Here is a 24267-nt window from a genome sequence, read left to right as displayed (position 1 = left end):
AAAAGAAAGGAAGAAAAAAAGAAAGAAAAAAAGGAAAGGAAAAAGAGAACGAAAGAAAAAGAAATAAAGCACAGGTGCAAATGAGATGGATGACAGGTCCACAAGAGTGCCGTCAGCCTAGGGCCTAACCAGGCATGGTAACAACCTTTGACAAAAGCCTCATTTATATTAAAGTAGGTTGCTGTATGCCACAGTTTGCAGTAAGGTTACTGGACAGATGAAACGAGTTGTGTAGGAGAAAATGGGGGTGGGGACTGAAAAATGGTAACCCACACCATCATTAATCAGATCCATTCCTGCATAAACCGATCCTTATCTGAAATAACCTTCTGCTGAAACCCATAGACAGGAGCGTCCAGTGAGTACTTAAAACATTCATCCATGTGGATCTGCCTACTGAGACCGGTTTGAGTGGTCTCACGGGAAAATAATGAGTTTTATCATTTTTAAGATAAACGGTGAGTGCAATTGCCACGCTGGGTGGGAGGGAAGTGTGTGTTGGGGGGGGGGGGGGGGAGCTGTCTAACAGAAGCAGAGGCTCAGGATACAATTCTACCCCCTTTAATATGGCATCATGGGAGACATCTGTGATTCTTGGCCAGTGGATCAGCATCCAGTGCCTGTTTGTCTTGGCATTTACGTGTCCTGCTATCGGTGAAAACTATGACAATTAAATCACCATTTAAATATAGCCTCTCTTTCAGATTTGCATTTAATGACTGTCTTTAGAGAGTTTACACATACTTTCAGATCAAGATCGTGCCTGATTAAGTATAAATTACCATTTAATCCAACAAGGAGCGCTACATCACATTCAAGGTCAGGTATCATGGAATGATTGGAGCTTCTGTGTAACTGAATTTAATTGCATGTGTGAGAGTAGGTGTAATCACTAGACTGACAATTAGAACATGAAAGACATGAAAGCATGTTCCGTCCGGCTGAAGCTGACTGATTTTACTCACTTTGACTTGTTTTTCTCCCAGTTTTGTTGTTGTTGTTGTTGTTTGTTTGTTTTGTTCTTTTTTACCCACAGATCAACCAAAAGGAAAGTCCTACATATTTTCCTGTTTGATACCATAAGAGTCTAAAGAACTATCAAAACCATCTGTGCAGGAGTAAACTGTGTTCTTTGGAAAGAAATTCAGAAGAACACAAGAGGTAAAGAACGGTCTCCTTCTGAATGTGTCAGAGTATTCAAAGTTGTTGTCTCTGTTTCTTTACAGCATCCATTAGTTGTTCCAGTTCTCCAAATTTATTCAGATTATTGCAGCAGATAAATAAAGTCATTTTAAACAGCTGGGTAACAGTGAAAATGTTTAGTGTCCTATGGCTTAAGTTTACACATTTCCCATGAGTCCTCCTGACAGGCAATGAACATACCCACAGTCTTAGGAATCACCAGTAGGTTAGTGCAGGTTTACAAGTGCTCAGATATATGTGTGTGTGTGTGTGTGTGTGTGTGTGTGTGCGTTTGAATCCTTTGGAAATCCACAAACCTGTCACTGAACAAAAAATGTTTCCCATAAAACAGGTTTTTGATGATGGATTTGAATTCCACACTATAGCTGTTATGTCATCATTTCACTGTGAAGCTGACTCTTCATTTCCCTTCCATTCTACATTTTTATATTTTCCATTTGAGATTTTATGTCATTGATATAGGTAGACAAAAATCTATTCGACAACATAGTTGGATTTTATGGACTTGTGTGTGTGTGTGTGTGTGTGTGTGTGTGTGTGTATGTGTGTGTGTGTGTGTGTGTGTGTGTGTTACTGGGCCCTTCTCTTGACTCTTTGCCTTAGAACGTGCCCTCCAATCAGACTGGCGTCTCACTTTTGGATCACGTCTTATTTAAAGCAGATCTACCCAATCAAGAACGCGTCACTGTGTTTTCCCACATTCCCAGGCATTTCACAACCACTGCCTCTCTACAATCTCTGGAGGAAAGCTGCAATAGCATCACATGTTTTTTTTTCCTATCTCACAAGTCTATTCTTTTTTTTTCTGCCTGCAGTGGGGAGAGTTTAATTTCTCCAGTTTACCTCCTCTTTGCTCGTCAATGAAATGCATATTTCTTGGCAGAACTTGGCTAACGTCAGAAGACTAACGGCCTATAAATCTAACCATGAGAAAAATGATGATTAAAAAAAGTTTGAAGAAGCATCAGGACAGAATTCAGAGAGGGCCCTGAGGGAAAACGACACGCCAAAGGCGACCTTCGTAATTCTCAGCCTGATGGAGACTTTTAATGCCATTTCTATCTTATCAAGGTTCCTCCGCCACTGCCTGCGCTCCAGCGCCGTTGTCTGAATACTAATGTGTTGACCAAAAGAAAATGAGGTTTCATTCAAGAGATGAAGTGGAAAAGAGAGAGAGAGAGAGAGAAATACGACATGCACCTGTGCAGCTTAGCTCTCTTTATTTACATCTCCTTGAGCTTGTCTAATTCTTACCTTGGCAACTCTAATTTCCTTGGATAGTGAGACAAAACTGCACTGCGGTTTGAGACTGATAACATTCCACATAGAACTTCACCTCTCAGAATCTACTCTCTTTTCTTTGTTGGGAGTTTTGTCATTTTTTGTGCTCTGAAAAAAATTTGGTTTTAGGCATGTCAGTTAGTTGTTTGGATCGTTTTGCTTTCCCCCTTTTTCCCCAGTACAGATAATGCACAGTGTGCTAGTGCTTGTTTTCACATCAATGGAATTTACCATTGGCCATCACTGTGACACAAAACATCGATAGTGTGTGAAAACTGCCTCTGTACCAGTCAGTTAGATACAACCTAATGCTACAAGGTTGTCATGTTCTGCTGCGAACAAATCATTTTGAAGGTTTCTGTATTCCTTTACAAAGAAAATTTTGAGTTCTGCACAAGCTGATGGCTTTTTAAAGCTCCTTTCTGACATTGCGAGTTCTGCTTTGTTGAATGCGGCTGCAGATGAAAACCTTAACTTCAGAGTAAAGGTCAACAAGGTCGTCGAGTTGTGCTCAGCGCTGTCGGCGCTGTATGTATTGAAGTCAGAATTTAGCAATCCTTTGGTGTTTCTTTCTCTGCACTTCACTGAAAATGGCATTGTTATGTAACTCTGCCCTCAGATCTCTCCAAAAACAAGCATGAATCTCTCTCACTCTTTCTCTGTCCTTTTTTTTTCTTTTCCAAATTCACGACCATGGAGTAATTGTAGTGTGGCGATGACTCAGAGCCGTTCAAAATGAGAAATGTGCTTTAGGCACTAACTAATAGCAGAGCTTTAAAGCTTGCGGGTATGAGATTTTTTACCGTGCTTCTGACGCCGTGAGAATTCATTTGGACAGCACATGCAGAGCATTCTAATGTGGTGCAACAAGCACAGGGTTGAGGTTATGGTTTTATCGTACCACACAGAGCGTGTGCGTGGGGGCAGTTTGGTCTGCCGAGGCCGGTCCAGATGGAGAGAGCGGTGAGGGACACCACGATGGAGGACGACTGTGATCCAGGCAATCTGTTGGCCTCGGCAGGGGGTAGATGGACTGCTCTCCACCCTCGGTGTGAAAGATGAAAGGCTGATCAAATTGGCCGTTCCTACAAATCTGTCAAATGTGTCTATGCATGTATTTAATGTTCCCTCAGAAATGACATTGGCAGCAGCGAAAGATCTCTGTATTGTGACATAAATTTAGTGCAAACCATAGCAACTTTTTTCATCCCCATATGATATTGCTGGGAATGTAGTATTTAAAATCTATTTGCTGTTAGATAATTGGGAATATCACTGCTGCCCTCTGTTATTTAAATTCTGATATGAAAGAGATTCAGTCCTAGGTCAGAGCAGTACTGAAAATCTCCTATATGTGTTTGCTTTCAGATCATTTGAAATAACAAGATGGTTCTTTTTCCCCTATTACTCAGAGTTTTAGGTTAAGGGTCTTGTCACTGGTTCATTTCTCGAAGCTCACCCAACCTTAATAGAAGGAGCATGTGAAAAGGGATAATATCGCCCCCTGCAGGTGAGTCCTCTTACTCATTGGTTCAGAGACTAGTGATGCTGCTGTGGATAAGGTGCTCTGGGGACGTTATTACCACTCATGTGAAATGTGAGCGCTCATTACTAATAACAGCAAAAGTTGGATGAATGACTTTTTCAATACTTCATTTTACATTTGCAGTAATAAGAGATTGTTGCACATGTTGAAATAGGAAGGCTAGTCGTGCTGGAAATGTAAGATTATGCATGTAAAACATACGTAAGAGATGTAAACTGTTGTCTCGTACATATGTGGTCTAAATTAATTCTCATATTATGTTTCTCATGTTCTGTCATATTACATTGATAATCATGAGTGGTTTTGGTTTCATCCTGAGGTCATTCTCTGAACTCCAGCTCCAGCTCCAGCTCTGTGCTTGAGTTCTTTTTTCCCATAAGCCCGAGCGTCCCCATGACTGATGCTCATATCCTCATGCCGTAATTATGTTGACACCACCCAGTCATTTTCAACCCCCCTCCCCATGGCCACTGAAGGAGCCTTGGTACCGCAGGAAGAAATCTGCAGTCTACTCCACTTCACACATCCACCCTGAGAGGCGTCATTTCAATGAAGCACTAATTAAATCAGTGAGCTTCATTTCCCGCCATTCCCCCTGTCCGTGTCCAAGCGCACTGCCCTGCCGTGCACGCTCACTCGGTCACTCACTCCAAAGCCTGTTCTGATTTTTTATTTTTTGAAGGAATGAAAATCAAAAGCAATGATTCTCACTAAAAATGAAAAAAAAAAAAAAAACAGCCTGATTTTTTTATCCCCAGAACAAAGGCCTCCTACTGGTGCACAAAAATCCCTGTGCACTCGAAGCAATGTGATTTTCGGATTTGCAGCCCCCTACTCCCCTATCCCACATCCCTTTTCCTGCCTCTGATTTACAGAATGAATCCTCATGTGCTGAAATACCTCCACAGTGAGCACCTTTTATCCAAATTATCTAAAAGGTGATGCAGACTGCCGTTGGGGTCGTTTATCTGCCTGGGCAGCGGATGAGTGCCCCCTGAGTGCCCACAAGCTCAAACAGGAGCAAAACTCCCAGTAGGATACACACACTGGGTGTGCTTACAAGACCTGTAAGGCAGGGGTTTGGCAATTCATCATCTGGTCTAAGGTTTACTCAAGGGGTCCTAACTAGATAAGTTTTTCCTTGTGAAGGTCAGAAAAGACATTTTTTAAGAGGATAAAAATGAGGAAAAGCTCTAAAAATATATAGCTGTAAAGTTTGCAGAAGATGACTCATATTTGTTCTCATTTGGGGAACTGAACTGTTTCAAAATGCTGTGTAAGGACTGATGTTTACTTCAGAAAGTGGACCAATATACAGAACTGAGAGGAGAACGTGATGCTTTTTGGTGTCATTTCCCACACAGACTCTCTCTCTCTCTCTCTCTCTCTCTCTCTCTCTCTCTCTCTTTCACTCTCTCACTCTCTCTCTGTGCATATACATATATTTGGGGGGGGGGGATGCTGTCCTTCACTTCTTGCAAAGTAAAAGTGCTGTGGTCTTTAGCCCTCGTCACAACTTGTGTGACAGCATACTGTTCAGTCAAAAGTAATCAGATATAACCTTTCCGGATATGCCTGGACATGCTTGTCACAAGTGGAAGACTACAGTCCTGCCATCACTGGCAGATTGCTTTGTGTCAGAATGTAAATAAAATGGGAGTTGTGTGTGTGTGTGTGTGTGTGTGTGTGTGTGTGTGTGTGTGTGTGTGTGTGTGTGTGTGTTTGTGTGTGTTGGGGGGGGGGGCTTGTCCAATACTAAATGCCACACTCTAATTGATAAGAAATGAATCTCAATTAGGGCCATTAATCATGCAAGGACGGTGACGTTGTGACAGGCTCTCTGCTCGACAGCCTCCCGTCTGTGACTCCACACTGCCCGCAATTGTGAAATTACCTCAACAACCCATACAACAGCCTCTCAAGCCCCCATACTGTCTAAATCCCAAAAAAAAGACCTGTCGTCTCAGACATGGACTTGGGTTGTTACTAAAACCATAAACAAGACTTAATCAAAACTGTTGGTTATAATTAAGTCTTGTTTATGCATGTTGGTGGCTGTGGGCTAATTGTCTAACCTCCACTTACTCATTTGTCTGTAAATCTCGTCATATGTGTGTATACATACATACATACATACATATATATATATATATATATACATACACACACACACACGGACACACACACATATATATATACAAATACATATACATATACATATACATATAAATATGTGTGTGTGTGTGTGTGTGTGTGTTGCTCATTATATATATTGTGAAAACAACATTGCTCACTGTTTGACTACCCTATGTTGACCTTTATGGAAAATTACAGTTCATTTCACACAGTAAACTCAAGCAATCATCCCCAGTCTTTTGACTGAAGTGATTCAATCTCAGCTGCTTTAACCTTCGGGTAAATAGAAATTGCAGTGCTTGATAATTCATTAGGAGTCATCAATAGTTCTTAACAGTATTTTCCAGTGCCTGACCCTGTACGGTGCAGTGACCCAGACTGGGCCTTGTTACTGCTCTGCCAACACACACACTCTTGTCCAAAGCACCAAAGCACCATGGTCGATTCCACTTTATAACCACTACACAGCAGTCTGAGCACCAGCATTGCTGCTGATGTATCACATATCTTCATGTATTACACTAATGAGACAAACAGCACCCCAGGGCCTGCTTCCAGCAAGGGATGCTGGGGGCTTGGGGGAGAGGTGGGGGGTGGGGGGTGGCTGCATAGGCAAATAAGAGACACATACCTCTACCCCCACCATGCCAGGCTTCCCTACATGTGTGCAGCATGGGCCACAGAGTAGTGCGCTGATATCTGAGGAAATCTAATCAAAAGTCACTTGACACGCAGATAACCCAACCACACGGGGGAAAGCTAATCAATGCATTTTTTACATGGCTTATTGATATGGGGCGAATCCGGGCAGCGTTAGTGTATGCTTTTTGTTAACGTTGAAAGCTGTCCCTATTTTAAGCCATAATTCTAACCATCAGTGTGTGTGTGTGTGTGTGTGTGTGGGTGGGTGGGTGGAGAGAGTTGGCAACATCTGTTCGCTAAGGACAGTTGCCATCCAACGTGTGATCGATGGGTTATACACTGTGCATTTCTGTGAGCTTGTTTTAGTGCAAAGAGCACAGCACCTTATTTGTTTCCTTGCCGAGTATCATCCTAATTAAACTGAATTGCTTTGAAAGACGCCGCAGGCAGCCATTCTAGACTGCAATTAGCCGTACCTCATACAGCCAATTGTAGCCTAGCAAAAGCTCTCATGCCATTTTTAAAAAGGCCTTTTCCCTGTCGAATCATGTCCCTTAGCAACATGCAATGACATTATGTGGCACATTCACAATGCCATTTTTGCTGCTATTACCACAATTTAAGACTATTTTTCGTGTATAGTGTTTGCAAGGAGTGGGAAAGCTAATTCACTGTGGTGTATTAAAGCTCAGTTCACAGTTCATCAAGCTATAAAATTCCCTCGGTTGTGCCTGTCAGAGAAATCGACCATTCAGTGGCGTATTGCTTCAGATGAGATGCCATCGCAACATATGTGATCATAACTTTGCTCAGTGATGTCTTAAAAAGGCTTCATACACACAGAGAGCTGGGCTCTTATCTGTGTACAGTCAACAATATTCAAGCATTGTCTCTTTTTATCTTACAGTTAGACCAGGAACCTAAATATACCTTGTATTGTGATATTGACGGCATTTCAGTGATCTCACTTTACAAAACAGGTGTTCACACAGGTGTTACCAGAATGATTGGATTGGGGCTGTCCAGCTCCTTAAGCTGATCAGTTCTCATTACACTACAAACGCAACTCTGACACGTTGTTTGCATTCCACTGTAGCGTCACCTGACAACCAGCCTTAATTAAACATGTTCATTTCCGCCCCTTTCCACCGTACTGTCATTTCAGCATGTGAAGACAAGCATGATTATGCAGCCACAAACTTCACCTCAGTTGTATGGAACTGTAAGAATCAAAATAAGCTTTGTTTTTAGCGCCTCTGTGAGCTTACACAGGCCAATTTAAGTACTCTTCCGCAGACACTACCATCCAGATGCTGAGGCTAGGTTGAAAATGGTAGACGTCAGTGAATTGTACTTTGCCAATATGTGAACAGGGCCACAAAGTTCTGCTGCTCGTGTCCCCTTCCTTCTCTGCAATTATTTTCAGTTTTGCTCAAAAAAAGATGCGAAAAACAAGCGAGAGAACACAGAGGTGCATACAAATGAGATGATGATATTTTGCTCAACCGTAGACAGCACACTTGTCTGTAATTTGACATCGTTATTACCCCTAGCTGCCCCTTATTTGTGTCCAACTTCATTGGTTTCCAATTAGATTCAAGCCTAATTACTTTCATTTAGCAAGGTTTTAATTCGGTGCTCAATGTCTTCCCAGTCTCATTAGTTCTCGCGTGATCTACCACAACACGTAATTATATTCAATTTCAGACAGGGATGAGGAAGGGTAAAGGGATACCTTGTCTGACGTGTGTTCTTGTCTTGTCTTTTCTTTTCTTTCTTTCTTTTTGACACTTGCTAAAATCACACATGTCCTGATTTATAATTCACTTCTGTTCGTTTATTGCTTCACCAGACATTTTTGTATTTTCAACAAACTTTTACATGGGTTTTTGATGGGGCATAGGGACTGCATAGCTCATCTTGGTGATGTGTTGTATTGGGGGTTGTTTACTACATACAATATGTCTCCTTGTTTTCATCAGATTTTATGTGGCTCTCGGGCTTTCGAAATCAAACAGCTTTACCAGTATTTTACAGAAATAAATCTTGACTTTTGTCCTGGCCCTCCAGCTATGTTCAGTTTCTCTCAACGTTCCTGCTTGAACCATGCTTGTTATCCAGGTTGACAAGTATCATTCAGGGTTTTTTTCTGTTTAGGCTACATAAAAATTGTGATGTTTATCAAAATGATGATCAAATGAAAAACTCGTCTTGAACTGGTCAGGGCACGTACTAGCCTTAGCCATGTTTTCATTCCACTGACATGTTTTGAGACTTACCCACTGGGACCAGTGGGACCCATATGGATCTGCCTCGTTAACCAGCGCAAGCAGCTTCAAGTTTGAGCTGTCCCACTGTTTACTGGTGAAACTGGAGCAAGCTGACCAAAGGTTTGATCTGTTACTGGTCTTACTGGTTCAAGCTGATGGTTCTCATTACTTCAAAACATCTCATGGAAAAACCTCTTATTTACACTTCATATGTGAAAATGCATCATTTCTTGTCAAATAAAAACATTTATACATTTATTATTGTTGCTGTTGTTGTTGTTAATATTTATTATCATTATTATTATTATTATTATTATTATTATTGTTGTTGTTGTTGTTGTTGTTGTTGTTATTATCATTACTTTCTACCATACTTGTAACCCCAGCCCTCATACAAACTGAGTGTCTTTTCAGGAAGTAGTAGTACTTTTCTGTAAGGGATGGTGGTCGTATTGAAAAGCAACTGTGGCTTGTCACCATTTGAATATGTTTTCAGTTAAGTGCTCAGCTTCAGCTGATTACTGCATCACTGTGTCACCCCGCTGAAGTCTCATTTCAACAACAATAACGCCACTACCACTGTGCTATTACTACTTCTATCACTACTACTAACGATAAAAAATAATAATCTTGGATGGGAACCTATCTCTCTCACGTCGAATCGTAATGAAAGTTGTGTGACAGCTCTAACAAACGCTAATCCAGTTTAACACATTTATTTCAGGTCCTCCAGCAGAGCACCCCGCGTTGCTCCAAAGTGTCTCCCATTTCAAAGACGGGTGTTGGTAATGCGATTAGAAGTAGCCAGCAGGAGTCTCACCACTTCAGGTTTTGAAAGAGAAGTTTGTGGGAAAGTACATTTTTGGCAAGAAACTACCGGGGGCGGAAGTGCAGTGGAAAAGGGGAAGGAAAAGTTTCAGCAGCTATGATGTGAATTACTGTGTCAATTGTGAATAACTCCGGGGTTGAGTGTTGACGAAAATATGAGTTTACCGAATTAGAGTACTAACTCAAACACCCTTATACAGTGTGTTGACCTGGAGAGATACGTCTCGTTGTGTGCGGTTATAAAGCAACGAATTCAGAATGGGACTACCAACTTTGGAGTTTAGCGATTCTTTTTTGGACAGTCCTGACTTCAGAGAGAGACTCAAATGCCATGAAATTGAGTTGGATCGCACCAACAAGTTCATTAAGGAACTCATAAAAGACGGGAACTCGCTTATTACTGCGCTGAAAAGTAAGTACTAAATACAGAAATTCTGGAGATCACCCAAAAGAGTCCTAGGCATTCCCGCTCATTTATTTTCCCTATACATGTTAAAATAGAGTTTTCCGACACAATTCATGCATTTTTCATCCGTACAGTTTTTTTTTTTTTTTTTAAATGTATGTATACGTTTGATGTCAAGCTTTATACTGTTAAAACTCAATATTCATTGTTCTTACAGTGTAAGAATGAAATGATAATGAAAATGTGTTCATATTTATAGATAAATCATAAAAACATCGTTTTCATATGCCAATGTATTGATGGCTGAGATTCAGTGCCTGTCTGTACTTCCAATCATTTGTGTATGTGTAACTATACACCTGTGTGTTTACAGAGCCGATGATTTACGAAATGCTCTTTCACTCCCTCTTTCTGTTGTTTGCGCAGTTCATCAATAAGGAATGCTATCTGACTGAAGGAGAGAAACACAATGCTTACGTAGCTGTTCTAATGACTGTGCTGCTGTATTGTGTCTTCATCTGTCAGGCCTCGAGGCACACACATACGCGCGCCCTTACGGGCAACCTTGGAAATAGTGCTTTACCACTGGCCACTATATTACAGTGTGATTCTGATGATTTTTTTTTTCTTTTTTTGAAGGAACTGAATCATTGTATGAAAAGTAAATAATGGCCTTGTTTGTGAAATTTATTCATAGACACTCACACAGAGTTCACAGCTGCAGAATGAATATGTAATATTATGATTACTGTCTGAGGAAAGATTAGATTCTGTGAAGAAAGTGGAGAAGGGACAATGAGTGTGAGGTGATGCAGTCTGGAAGGCCAGAGTCACTATCCTCAAGGTTATTGGGTTGTCTGTCTGCCTTATCAAGGCCATGTCAGAGTCTACAATGTCTCTCTCTTACCATCAATATTTGCCAAACTATTTCTCTCAGAGATAAAGCACTGCAACAGTTGTGGCCTTCATTTGCCATAGAGACACACAAAAGAGGGATTGTTTTAATGGACCGTCAGCTGGGCCAGCACCAGCATCTGACAGATGATGTGTTTGGGATACACACAGTCGGAGCTCTTCAACAGATGCATTTCCAACATCCACAGTCTCTTCTATCAGTTTATCACACATATCTTCTTACCGTCTTTGTTATGTTTAGGGTGGTATAATTGAAGAAATAGCATAGTAGTTGGACATGTAAAGATGTGAGTTTCCAACGGATGAAAAGATGTGTGTGTTTCCAACTGATGGCCTATAATTGCACAGAATTCACACTTTTTCCCATTGTTGTTGTTGGGTTTTTTTGTGCATTCATTTGGGAGGAATGTTATCTTTCTGACCAAACTTTCCAACAGGAAGTTCTCTTTGTTCCCATTAGGAGCATGTTCTATGCTCAGAGAACCCCTCACCAACGGGAAACAATGACAGATCTCCTTGCCATGCACACTAAACTAATTTAAATGCTTGTGTCCCCACATGACTAAAGCCGTCCTGTGAGAAGATGCAGTTTGGTTCGCTTCATTCGCTGGAGCAGTGGGGGCTTGTCTTTTTGTAAAGGTCAAATGCTCTAGTGGTTAATTCCTCATACAGTTCTTGTCTCTGGGGAGGTGAGATTACTGCTACCCACTCACTAACTCACTCACTCACTCACTCACTCACTCACTCACTCACTCACTCACACTCTCTCTCTCACTCACTCACTCACTTACTCACTCACTCACACATTCACTCGCTCACTCACTCACTCACTCACTCACCCACTCACACTCTCTCTCTCTCAGTCACTCACTCACTCAGTCACTCACTCACTCACTCACTCACTCACTCACACACTCACTCACACATTCAATCATTCACTCACTCACTCACTCACTCACTCACTCACTCACTCACCCACCCACTCATACTCTCTCTCACTCACTCACTCACTCACTCACTCACTCACTCACTCACTCACACATTCACTCGCTCACTCACTCACTCAGTTCTTGTTAGGACTTAAAAAAGGACGCATGTAGCATTGTATCCATTTCTTTTATTGACAGTGTCCTAAGTAAGACCTCAGTCTATGCCGGGCGTATCCAGTCGAAATCTCCCCTGACAGATCTGAATGCCATCCCCACCCACTCTTGGTACATTTGATGGATGTTTCGCCGAGAGAGGGAGGTTCAGTCCCCAAGTGGATTCTAGTCTTTTTCACTGTCTGCCTTCACATAATCCTCTTATTCATGCATTTACCTGAGAGCTAGGGTTTTTATATAAGCTCCTGCCCTGTCTGAAACACAGGTTAGTCCCAGCCAATTTCGGAGTTGAAAGCTTTCTAGTCTCATCATAAAAAAAAGAAAGAAAGGAAAAAAAAAGAGTGAGCTCTAGAGCCTGCAATTAATGTTCCTTTGACATGTTGTGGTTTCGATATCCTGTTTGATCAAAGGGCCTGGTCAAAGTGCTAAGGACCTTGATTTACACGAGCAGGATTATGAATGTGTATGTCTGATTTTCCTTGCTCCGGAGATAATGATCTGCCCTCTGATGAGGTAGAAGGCTTTTTAAGAGAGGGGGAAATGTAATTGTTGCCCACACCGTAATTTCATCTGTCTCATTCTGAACAACTATTTATACAGGGGCATCACTGAAGATAGATTTTTTTTTTTTTTAGCTGGATTATAGTGGAATAAAAAAACTGATCATCTAGTGTCAGTTCATTTCATAGTTAATAAGGTCGTTGGGCACAGAATTAATTTCACCAGACGTCCACTGGTCTGGCTGTATGGAACAATGGGATTTAATATGTCAGTAAGCACGTTGGTGGTATTTTAGAGGTCCTTGATGTCAGTATGACTCTGCTGGCTTTCTCTCTCTCTCTCTCTCTCTCTCTCTCTATGTGTGTGTGTGTGTGTGTGTTGTGTGTGTTGTGTGTGTGCGTGTTTATGGAATAGAGGACCTTTTCTCCCAGGGCTTGGTTACAGGAAATACACTGTAAACAGTGTTGTGTAACTGTGTCCTAGCTGCCACTGACACTGCTTGCCACTGATGCTGTGTTCTTTTTGTGCTTATGCATGCTCGTGAGAGAGAAGGAGATAAATGCAATGACTAATAGCTTTGACCTGTTAGTGGACGCTCTGCTATTTAATCTGATCATGACTTTGATTCACTTCAGTGAGCAACACAGTTTACTACATAGACTTGTTGTAAATAGCATTGCTGGAAAGTTCCATGTTTTGTTAATGAGAGTGTAAGGATGAAAGCTGCAGTTAATAGGGAGTGGTTCTATTAGGGTGACAGGAGGGCACTGACATCTGAGCTGCTGACCTCTACAAATTCACTACCATGAGTCTTTGCTTGGTGTCAACCATCGTTGGGGATTGTTTTTGTTTGTCTGAATGAGTGTAATAAAAAAAAGAAAGAGCTGGGGAGGCTTTGTTGTTCTCAGTGACTGGATTAAAACATCTCATCGCTGTGAGGTGAAGTCAGTTTTCTGGCATGGCTGAGGCTCTTATATCCCAAAACAGCATAGGGAAGAATAATTTTGTGCACATGCACATGACTTAGCAACTTTAGTCAGTTTGCTCTCCTCAGGAGATAACCACATGCTGGGAAAGCCTGTGATGGTATGACTTAAGCCTCATCAAGGTTTGATAAAAGTCCCTTCCCTGCCCTTTCATCTGATGGCGTGAAGAAGAATTAGCAGTCTGATGTTCATCCAAGGGTTTAATCTGGTGAAGCAGGTAACCTAATTCTCCGTTCACTTAGAGATGAATGATTCGGTTAAATGTAAATATCTGTGTAAACGTTTGTATCAGAGATGCGTAACTCCCGTGAGACTGCCTGCAAACAGTCTTTGGTTTCCATTCCTGGAGCTACAGCATTCGTATATTAAGTCAAGAAGAATGGTGACACACTCTCTTTGTCAAGCAACTCTGTGACAGCCTGATTAAAGTTAGTCAGACAGTCTTCACATTATTGGGTTTAAGTGCTGCCTCTTTAAAGTTTAAAAGACATTGTTGAAGGTCTTCAGTCACAGGCCTGGTTTAATAAGATCCCCATTGTGCTATAGCAGTTAATGTAGTTAATGATTTCTCAAAGTATTTGTAGTGCCGTCATTTTGCAAATGTTGTTAACGTATGCAAGTTATAATTGTCCTTGAGATCCTTTTAAAAGTAGCGGAAAATCATCAAGTATAGTTTATTCTGTGTAAGGGCCGCACTGCAAAAAAAGAAAAAAATCACCTCGATAGCAGGGTTCACAAGTGCATTTTTGAAGTAATTATTGACACATATAATAGACCAACAGGAGCTAACAGTCTGGTGTTTGAAGAATTTTTGTCGTCACTTAACTATTTGATTTTATCCTGGTTCTTTGGTCTAAGTTCAGACACCAATAATTGTACAGGTGCCCTTTCAGGTTTGCGTTCAGTCATGGGACCTTGAGGATGTGTTTGTGATAAGAGATAAAGGTGATGTTATGCATCTGAAGTTTATACAAGTAATCTGTCTCGGACAGATTCTTTTTCACCTGTGGATGAGTCCAGTCCTCAGTGGCATGTGTGGTGGATTGACTGGTTACACAATGTTTCACCTCATTCACTTTCAATTTTCACGACAAATAATCTGTGTATTTTGTTATTCTTTGAGGAACTTGCGTGATTCTTTTGTGTTTCCATTTCCAAAACCGTTCTGGCTTCTGAATTTCCCTCCAACGTTCATGATGTCTTGAAGCCTCCATTCATTTCGGTTTGTAGAAACAAATCTTGAATGAATCTTGTAAATTTGTTGTGTGTTGTCTGAGCTGTTTAGTCGTTGTACCGTTGAGTCGTATGCAAGACAGAAACACTCCTTATCACCCAAGTATGATTTTTTCTTTCTTTTTGTAAGGAGGAGTAGTCCAGGAACAGGTATGACAATATGCACTGAAAGCGACACAAGGTGATGAAACAAAAGTGATTGATCTCCGTCTGTTTTAGAAGAGTGTTGCCTGTCTGCCAGCTATCCTGTATCCTATAGCTACTGTTATTGTCCTTTTTGTTGCTGTTATTGTTATTTTTTGTGAGTTTTTTACAAGCCACCTGCTAAAAATATCTTCCTAGCCCCTTCAAGCAGACACAAAGACTGCTTTGTCATTCTGTCTCTTCCTCTTCACGTAGACAGAGAATGATAATCATCAGAGACACTGTTCGTCAAGTTCCTAGATTTAGACCCATTTTTTGTTTTTGTTTCATTTTAGGGGGTTTCTTGAACGTATGTCTAAATATTCAGATGAACTTCGTTCATAGAGCTCTAGAGTAAATCGAGCAAAGAATCATCTGTTGTTTTTGTTTTGCTATCAGAAAGTACAAGTAAAGTAGTGCAGTTATTAGATGAAGTTCATTAAGCCCTTCCCTTACTGCTGCTGTGAGAACACAGCTCAAAAAGGTCATCAGCTGGCTAAGTAGTTGAGCGTTTTTCTTTTAATATCCACTTTCAGCAGACTTGTTTGTGTTTTGCAAAGTATTATGAAGGCCTGTCCTTGGTAGTTCAATTTAGAGAAAAATTTTATTTGTGGAAAAAATCCCTTTTTTAGGAGAACTGTGGTGTCTCTTTACAGGCTAATAAGAGTTTTTTAAACTTTTATTCCATTTGTTTTGACAGTTAAAAGTTTTGTCAATATCCACATCAGACTAGTAGCACTGTGTGTCCTCCAGATTAGTCCAAAACGTCCTGACTAAAAGCTTAACTTGCATATACTCGCTGCATGTCGTTTTTCTTTCGCTGTAAATGACTTAATTTAAAAAAAATCCTCCCCTGTAGTCAGATTGTGAAGTAGTTTTTTACATTCAGTTAGTTAGACTGTTTACTCGGGGGGGGGGGGGGGGGGGGGGGGGGGGGGGGGGGGGGGGGGGGGGGGGGGGGGGGGGGGGGGACTCAGGGATTTGATGTTACCACTCATCTTCCTCTTGCATCAGAAATGCATTACTGTTCCTTAATTTCTAACCACGGCAGCAGGTCAGTCTGAGAGCAAGGGGATTGGGGTGGGGCTGTTTTCGAAACCAAGTCTTAGTTGAGATGCTTTTGGTGAGTTAGTGGAAAGTTGACTCTGGCAGGAGCTAAAGGAACACTGATCCAGGGGAAGAGGGGTTGTGGATGAGAGGGGTTTTGGGAGGGTGGAGGGTGGGGTAGAAGCAGTCCTGACCAACCTCATCTCCTCTGGCAGACATGAAGGTAGCCCCCTGCTGAGAGGTTGACAAGCAATTGTCATTGTTATCAGATGCTAGAGGAGTCACCCCGAAGCAAAGCCTCATGCTGAATCCCTCCAAGAGGAATCAAAGAACAGAGAGAATATTCTGTAGGATCAGAGGCAGATCCCCTGCCATTCTTTAAGCTGGAGAATGGGGAGGGGGAGGGGAGACGCTGTCTTTGATGCCCCCCCCCCCACCCCCCCCATGGCATATCTGCATTGTCTCTCTGGCAGGTTATGGTTGGTATGAGAAATGCGGGCCGAGTGCAGAGAGAAAGAGAGTCTGGTATATGGATAGGCCAAGCGCATCCAGTCACACTTTCCTCTCGCCTTCAAAGGAACATTGTTTTTTATGAGTTTTCTTGCCTGAGCTTTCATGTGAAAGCGAGCAGAGGACTACACTTGAAAAGGCATGCTGTCAATCCCTTTCAAGTCAAAGATTTGGAAAGCGTCATCTGCGATTTCAGGTAATTTGGCGCACATGTAATTCACGTCATCTTTGAAGTGCAGTAAGACGAGATTTGATGTTCGAAATATGCAGTCTTCACATGTTCGATTCAGTGGTAAATTGTATAAAAAAAATTTCTTTTTTTTTTTTTCCATGTGATGTTTTACACATGAAAGTCGTCAAGTTATCAACATATCGTTGGGGTTCAGTTAAATGTCAGTTCTGGATTAATGTTTGGTTCAGCTGTCTGTCAGCACCAATCTCAGCTATTTGTCACCAGTCTATAGTGAACATAATGGGACCTGGCAGATAACGTCAGAAATCATAGCAGTCAAAAAACATAGCAGTGAAAACATGGCATGAAAAAGTTCTGAGTTAAGAAACACCCCGAGCAGGTGAAATCATTTAAGCATTTAAGCCTACTTTCTCTGCCTCCAGACTGATCTTCTCTGTTAAGCGTCACCTCTGCCCCACCCCCACCCCCAGATATTTAAACAAATTGTTCCATTTGTTTAAATATCAAGTCCAAAAGGGGCATTAGCATCTTCATGTGTGAAATCCTTTTGTTTCTTTGTGTTAATTTTTTTTGCCATTGAAAGGTAAATATTTTTAAATTCAAAACTCCAGTTGCTGAAGCAGCCATAGCTCTGATTTACTGGTGGGGGCCTCTAGCGCAGCTCAGATCAAGTGAGTGATGGTGGGATTCTCGATGTGTTCACTGACAGTCTGCAGCTGTTCTTCCAAATGAAAAGTGTGAGTACGAATCCACGCAGCCAAGGTGTGACACCTGTCTCTGATGTGGTTAAATTTCCAACTTATGGAATTCGGTGGAATGTGGTTTCCCTAGAGATGGCCCTGAGGACCGCCCCACCCCCATCCCCCCCTGTACCCGCCCACGACTTTCAAAACACACACAATCTCTCTCTCCCCTGAGGCCCAGTGTTGTTGTGTGGAAGCTTTTGGAAAGTGCCAGTGCTGCCCAGCCCTCACAGACGGTGCACCCTGGGGACCACTTGTTCACGGCCAGCTCATTTTCAAGGCTTTGTGCCAAATGGAAACGTGTGTTTATAACCTACTGAAACTCTGCAATGTTTGTGCCCAGTCTGCCGCTATGGAATCACCATGCCCTCCAGGCCCTGAGCAGTTATCTCATCCCTTTGAGCTGCAGGTAGTCACGGTGATAATAAGTGTTGATTGGAAGTCTCAACAGCTGTCTGTGCTGTCTCTTGATTGGTGTAGATCCGACATATTGGTACATCACTGCATATATTTATATGTTTATGTCCTTTTTGTCTCCTGAAATGAAACCCAAAGTTGAACAGAGGAGGAGGAAAAAAGAAGGGCAGAAAGAAAGAAAGATAAACGTCTCCCGCACAGGACGTAGTCAGCTGTCTCTGACCTTTTAAAATATTCTCTCCTCTCTATGTGCTGGTACAAATGTTCTCACAGCTCAAGTGCTGCCCTTTGAGTGGTTCAACTCCTGTTGAGAGATGTGTTTTGTCGCTCTACTTTCGAAGCTGAGGGAAGTCACTAGTCAGAAAGCAGGTGTCTGTGTGTCTGTCCATGGTGCGTAAATGTGTCAAATGCCGCAGTGTTTGCTAATCCTTGCACCCTCTGCCCACCTCCTGTGAGTCAGTGGGTTTGACAGTTCATAGCGTGTACGTCGCACTGTGTGGTGTAATCCTGGGCTTTCAGCTTCCACTCTCTTGTTCACTGACTTCTGCATCTCTGAAAAAACACCCCCCCCCCCCCCAAAATGAAACACCACGCCATGCCAAAGGGGCTTTACCATTGTATTTTTCTTTTCTCTTCATTTGCTCATCGTTCGTCTGGTCTCTTGGTAATAAACAGAACAGCACGACACAGACATGATGAAACAGATAGCTGTCAGCACTTATGGAGTGTGTTGTGATAAACAGAAACCTCTCTGAAGGAAAGAAAAGAATGGATATGGAAAGGGTTAAAGAAGAGCTCATGTTAAATGAGAGGTGCATTCCTATGGGACTAGGCTGTGCAGCTTTTGTCATCCTCCTGAGAGAAGAAAGAGGGAAACTCAAGAAAAATAGGGAGGGGAGAGAAGGATGGGGAGAGAAAAGCCCCATCCTCTCCACAGAAAAGGCCAGTGGAGGAGAACAGAGGGCAGGATATGAGGGCTAGATGAGATGTCCTGTTTTCCTGTCGGATAACACTGGCACCTGACAGATCTCTGTAAACAATAGGAGAGGGAGAGATGAGTGATTGCCCATCTTCAGTGTAATTGGAGGATGCTTACGGCTTGACTATGGCCTTCTTCTTAGATGACTTCACAAAAAAAGACAGAGCACTGCTTGGTAAAGAAGTTGTAGGCTAGTGCATCAGAAAACTTGTTAAAAGAATAAGCTCCTTAATAAGCTCCTTATAGTGTTTGAATTGTAGTCTTTGTGAGCCACCCGAAGCTGTTGAAAAATGTACCCCATTAAAAAGATATTTTAAGATAGTTATACTGTACATGTAAATAGCAGGAAATGATTCACTCCTTTGGAAATCTCTAATGAAGTGTTATCAGCTTCACTCCTGGACTGTGATTTGAACTCAACTGAGCCTTTTACTTTGTAATGGTCTCCTGGAGATGTGGAGTGCTGGAACGCTGCTCCTAGATCAGCACTTTCCCCGTAAATTCTCTGAGGATCTCTTGGTCCTTCCATTGTGAGTATCAAAGGTAATGCATTATTGATGGATCTCACTCACCTTGACTGGGCATACAGCCAGGAAAAGAAGATTATTGACCAGAAATCTACAGCGTTGGAGCCATCATGCGGAATAAGTCACAATACACTGGCACACACAGACATGCACACACATCCTCAGTGTGACCTGTTGCATGTCTCTGCTTCTGGAATCCAGAATATATACAGAAAATAGTTGGCTGAAATAGCCTTTGAAAACTAGGTAAAGGCTTGGCTGAGGTAGTGGAAGGTCATAAACCTGCTCTGTTGGATTATGTCAGTGAGAGTAATAGGTGGTATACATGAACCATGTTGTGTGAAGTCAAAAGAAGTGTCTTAATGGAGGAAATATATTGAAATGAATTTTTCTCTTTGTTCTGCGTGTCAGTTTAAGTGAAATCTGTGGACTCTCCTCTTGAGAAAAAAAAAAAATAACTCAAAGAAGATTCTCAGTGTTTCCTTGTTTTCTCTTAATTTGTAAGGTATTTATAGAAATGTTCTTCAGAAAAGTGAAGAGTCTGTTTAGCTTCCAGGCCTTATAGGTTTCAACTCCTCCCAAAGTCTCTTTTCCATTACACTGTGTCTATTTCTACACTATACCACACTATACTATATCTATGTCAGAGAATCTCCACTGATCCTTAACAGGGAAGAATCAGTATAGATCACCCAAATGCTGCCTCTGACATGCACACAAGATCAGACAGTAAGGCTGATGAGACAGTGACACTGATCTAAGAGTAAGACTCTGTCTAGATATACCTCCTTGTATTGGCTGAAGCTGTTCCCAGAAAGAACATGATCGGGTCCACTGAACTGATTCTATAAGTAGCCTTAGTAAATAATGAACCCTCTTTAACCAGTGTCGTAGGTCCTCTCCACTTGTTTGTTTTTATGCTATAAGGAAACTGTTTATTTTCATACGGCTGACCTTTCCCACATCCTCTCTTTCCTATTGTTACTGGCTAATTTAGGCTAATTTAGCTGCATTTTACGCTTGGGTTATGTGACTGTGAAAAATAGTACTGCATGTAGACTCTTAGACCTCAGATCCCCAGAGCTGGGATGTGGATCTTTCCATGATTGGCTCACCTGTTTTTTGTTTTTGCTTTTGTTTGTGTTTTCTGGCTTTGATATTGTAACATGAAAGAAAGAAAACAGATGGTCTCAAACTTTTTTTTCCCCTAAATCAACAGGTTTAAACATTAAAAAAAAAAGATTGTGGAATTAAAAAGCTGCAGTTTGTGATGGTGCAGTGTTAGAAGTTTGAAAGATCTTTCTTTGATCTTTCAAACTTCATCGTGGACCTCAGAGTTTTTGAATGAGATGGCGGGCAGTCAGGCAGGCCTTCCAGTGTGTGTTCTAAGAATCTGAGTTATGATATAGTCCTTTAGACTTCAACAGAAGGAAAAAAAAAACTGTCATTGTTGTTGTTTTTAGTTGTTTTTATACTTTTATAACTGACCTCTTGTCAGCGTCAACAGCAACGAGTGGTTTGGATTTCAAATACATCTGAAAGCCACCAGTTATGGCACAATGGAGCAGAGCAGTAGGTCAACTCAAGATTCAGTCTGTTTCTATCTGGGCCTTCACTGAGGCATCAACAAAAGGATGGCTCTCCCCTCTGACAACTTTTCACAGTACGAGTTTACGTGTAATTCTGGTAATCCATTCTGCATTTTGTGGGAAAAGTTAAATGTCTCTATCAAAGATGACAAAGGATAAATTAGTAGAAAATTATAAGACAGGAGATGTTAGAGTCGCACGTGAGTCGTCTATCGTCTCTTTGAAGACATACAAATATGAGGTAAAGTGTTTTTCAAGTGTATCATGACCTCTTTAGAAGAGGATTGTATGGCCATCGCTGCTTAAATTTTCCATGGCTGCTGATTTAGGTGCTCTCTGCCCACACTGTGAGAGAGAAACACAGAGAAACACATGCCCGGTGCATATGTTTAGGACCGTAACAGAAGCAAGTCTTTGTCATTTCATCACAAATGAAAGGCAAGTTGCGGAGTTTAGCTATTACTAAGTGACTTTAATGATAGGTAGGTCTTTTCAGAGTTCTGCAGATTCTGTGGGATTCATCTTTAGTTAGACACTCTTTTTGTGCTGTCTTTTAAATCCAGTTGATAATAACTTTATCAGTTTTTCCTTATCAGGTATGAGAGAGAAGAGAAGTTTTTAAACAGAGATGACAGGGGCCTTCTTGGTTGTCTAAAACCTTTGCTGATTGGGATTGGTATGGAAGATTGGCTCCTGGGATTGGAATATTTGGTGCTGGAGTTTGGAAACATCAAATTTGGTTTCCATTTCTGCTAAAAGCAAAAACTTAGAACATAAATGGAAACTTTTTGTCACTTCCCTTGTCCCTCTCTCTCTCTCTCTCTCTCTCTCTCTCTCTCTCTCTCTCTCTCTCTCTCTCTCTCTTTCGTATATGATCGCATATACGTACACACACACACACACACACACACAGACTCATTCTCTTTGCATTCTTCTGTCCTGCACCCACACTAACTTGCTCTTCGAACTTTTCTTTCCTTCCTCCAGACCTTTCTGTGGCTGTGCAGAAGTTCTCCCAGTCTCTACAGGAGTTCCAGTTTGAGTGTATTGGTGATGCTGAAACAGACGATGAGCTGAACATCGGTGAGTCTAGACTAAACCACACTATTACCTAAACAGCTATCCCCAACATGCACACACACACACACATACACACGCACACACACAAGCATGCACACACACAGACACACACACACACACACACACACACACACACACATACACACACACACACACACATGCACACACACACATGCACACGCACACACACGCACACATACACACGCACTCGCGCGCACACACATACACATACGCACACACAGACACACATACGCACACACGTGCAAGCAGACGGCCTTCCCCGGATGAGCAGGATTGTCATCTTAATTATGACCTTTCCCTGGCATTTCCGTAAGAGGGCCCCTGGGGGACTCATCCCTGTAAGGCTTGGCTGCCGGCCCTCTCTCCGTCTCTTTGTCTTTCTCTTTATCTGTCTCTCTCTCTTTTTCTCTTTCTCTCTCTCGCTGTCTGTCTGTCTCTTCATCTCTCCGCCTCTCTCTTTTTCTTTCTCTTTCTTTCTCTCTCCCTGTCTCTCTCTCTCTCTGTCTCTCTCTCCCTCTCTCTCTATCTCTCTCTCTCCCTCTTTCTCTCTCTCTTTCTTTTTCTCTATTTCTCTTTCTTTTTCTTTTTCCTTCCTTCTGTCTCTGGCAGCCTTTAGACCACATACTGAACATATTATTCTACTTCAGGGTTTTTCGAGTGTATGAATACTGTGGTAAGATAACAAGTTTGTCTCAGCGTGAGCAGACAGGGTGGTCAGGTGGAAGAGACAACAATGGTCACCCTGCTAATTTACAGTGAGAGGATTTAAGCAGGCTAAGTCCAACATGGTGTCCCCTTATGATCGTCTATATTCAGTGCATAATTTATCGTATTGATTTGCCTATTGTAGAAGCAGAGGCATCTCTTTAATGGCTTTTAGAGATCAGAGTGATTAATTGTGATCTGTGTCAGTGATTAATGGAAGCATGGAGCAGCTCAGCTTCAGACAAAACTCTGAAGCAGATGCGTTGAGGGTTCAAATGCCCCGCTTGGCCCGTTCTGAGTACTGACCCTCTATCTGTCTATAGGTCCCTTTCTCACACCCTCTCTGTCCACCTGCCATTTGCTGTGTATCCTCTCTCTCTTCACACTTCTCATTATTCTCCCTTTCGTCACACTCTCACTCACTCTGTTTCTTTCTCCCCCCCCCTCCCCAGTACACACTTTTTCTTATCTGCTTGTTATCTTGTTGGCCCCCTCTGTGCTTTGTGAACTTGACTCTCAGTCCATCTGCATCTGAAGCCTGATACTGAATGCCCCTGCCTACTACAGGAGACAGCGCGCTATGCAGTGAATTTGTATGTTTCTTATCACATGGCCCAGGTCCAGAGTTGCCTGACAGACAGGTTTTAGAATACCAGGTCTACTCAGTCATACATACACGCTTAATGAGAGAGTCAGTTCCCCGTAGGACCAGCCTTTGTCTAATCTGGCTCCAGGCTAAATATTGCTGTTTTCAGAAGTTTGAACAGTTTGGATTTCAGCAAATTAGCTGATAGCCAGTGAAATGGGATGACAGAGGACTCAATCCGAACGGGAAGGGTTGTGGATAGTGAGAAGTGAAGGAGCTGCAGGGAAGCCTTGGGAATGGAGATTCAGGAATAAGAAATGGGAGAAGCCTTTAATGTATCACCGTGTGATCTCTAATAATGAGTGAAGCTTGACATTACGAGAGGTTGACTATCAGGGTGTCTCATTTGATGTCTTTGATGTGTGTCTTTGACAGGCTGGTGAATATAGCAGTTTTCAGTATAGGTGTCTTACTACATCATTCATATAGTCAATCAGTTTGATTAACTTGGTCCCAAAGAGTAGCTATCGATCTGTTAGGGGGCAAGGGTTTGCCATCAATCGCCCAAAACTTTCCAAAGCGCACGTGAAATATTGATGCTGTGATCTAGCCCCATCCAGGCTCTGAAAGGGCAGAA

General features: G+C 42.0%; 1 protein-coding gene across 1 annotated transcript in view; it reads left to right on the top strand.

Moving 5' to 3' along the window:
- The first annotated feature begins 10060 nt into the window (after positions 1-10060).
- arhgap42b (Rho GTPase activating protein 42b) overlaps positions 10061-24267 on the top strand; it is a 56315-nt gene continuing 42108 nt past the window's right edge. The window contains exons 1-2 of the mRNA XM_030794380.1: positions 10061-10318; positions 22226-22321. Coding sequence (XP_030650240.1) covers positions 10165-10318; positions 22226-22321 — 250 coding nt within the window. The 5' untranslated portion in view covers positions 10061-10164. The remainder of the gene's footprint in view (positions 10319-22225; positions 22322-24267) is intronic.

The sequence above is a fragment of the Chanos chanos genome, chromosome 2 (assembly GCF_902362185.1).
Source record: "Chanos chanos chromosome 2, fChaCha1.1, whole genome shotgun sequence".
NCBI classification, from domain to species: Eukaryota; Metazoa; Chordata; class Actinopteri; order Gonorynchiformes; family Chanidae; genus Chanos; species Chanos chanos.
Note: the sequence above shows the minus strand (reverse complement) of the source record. Positions and strands in the feature narration are given on the sequence as shown.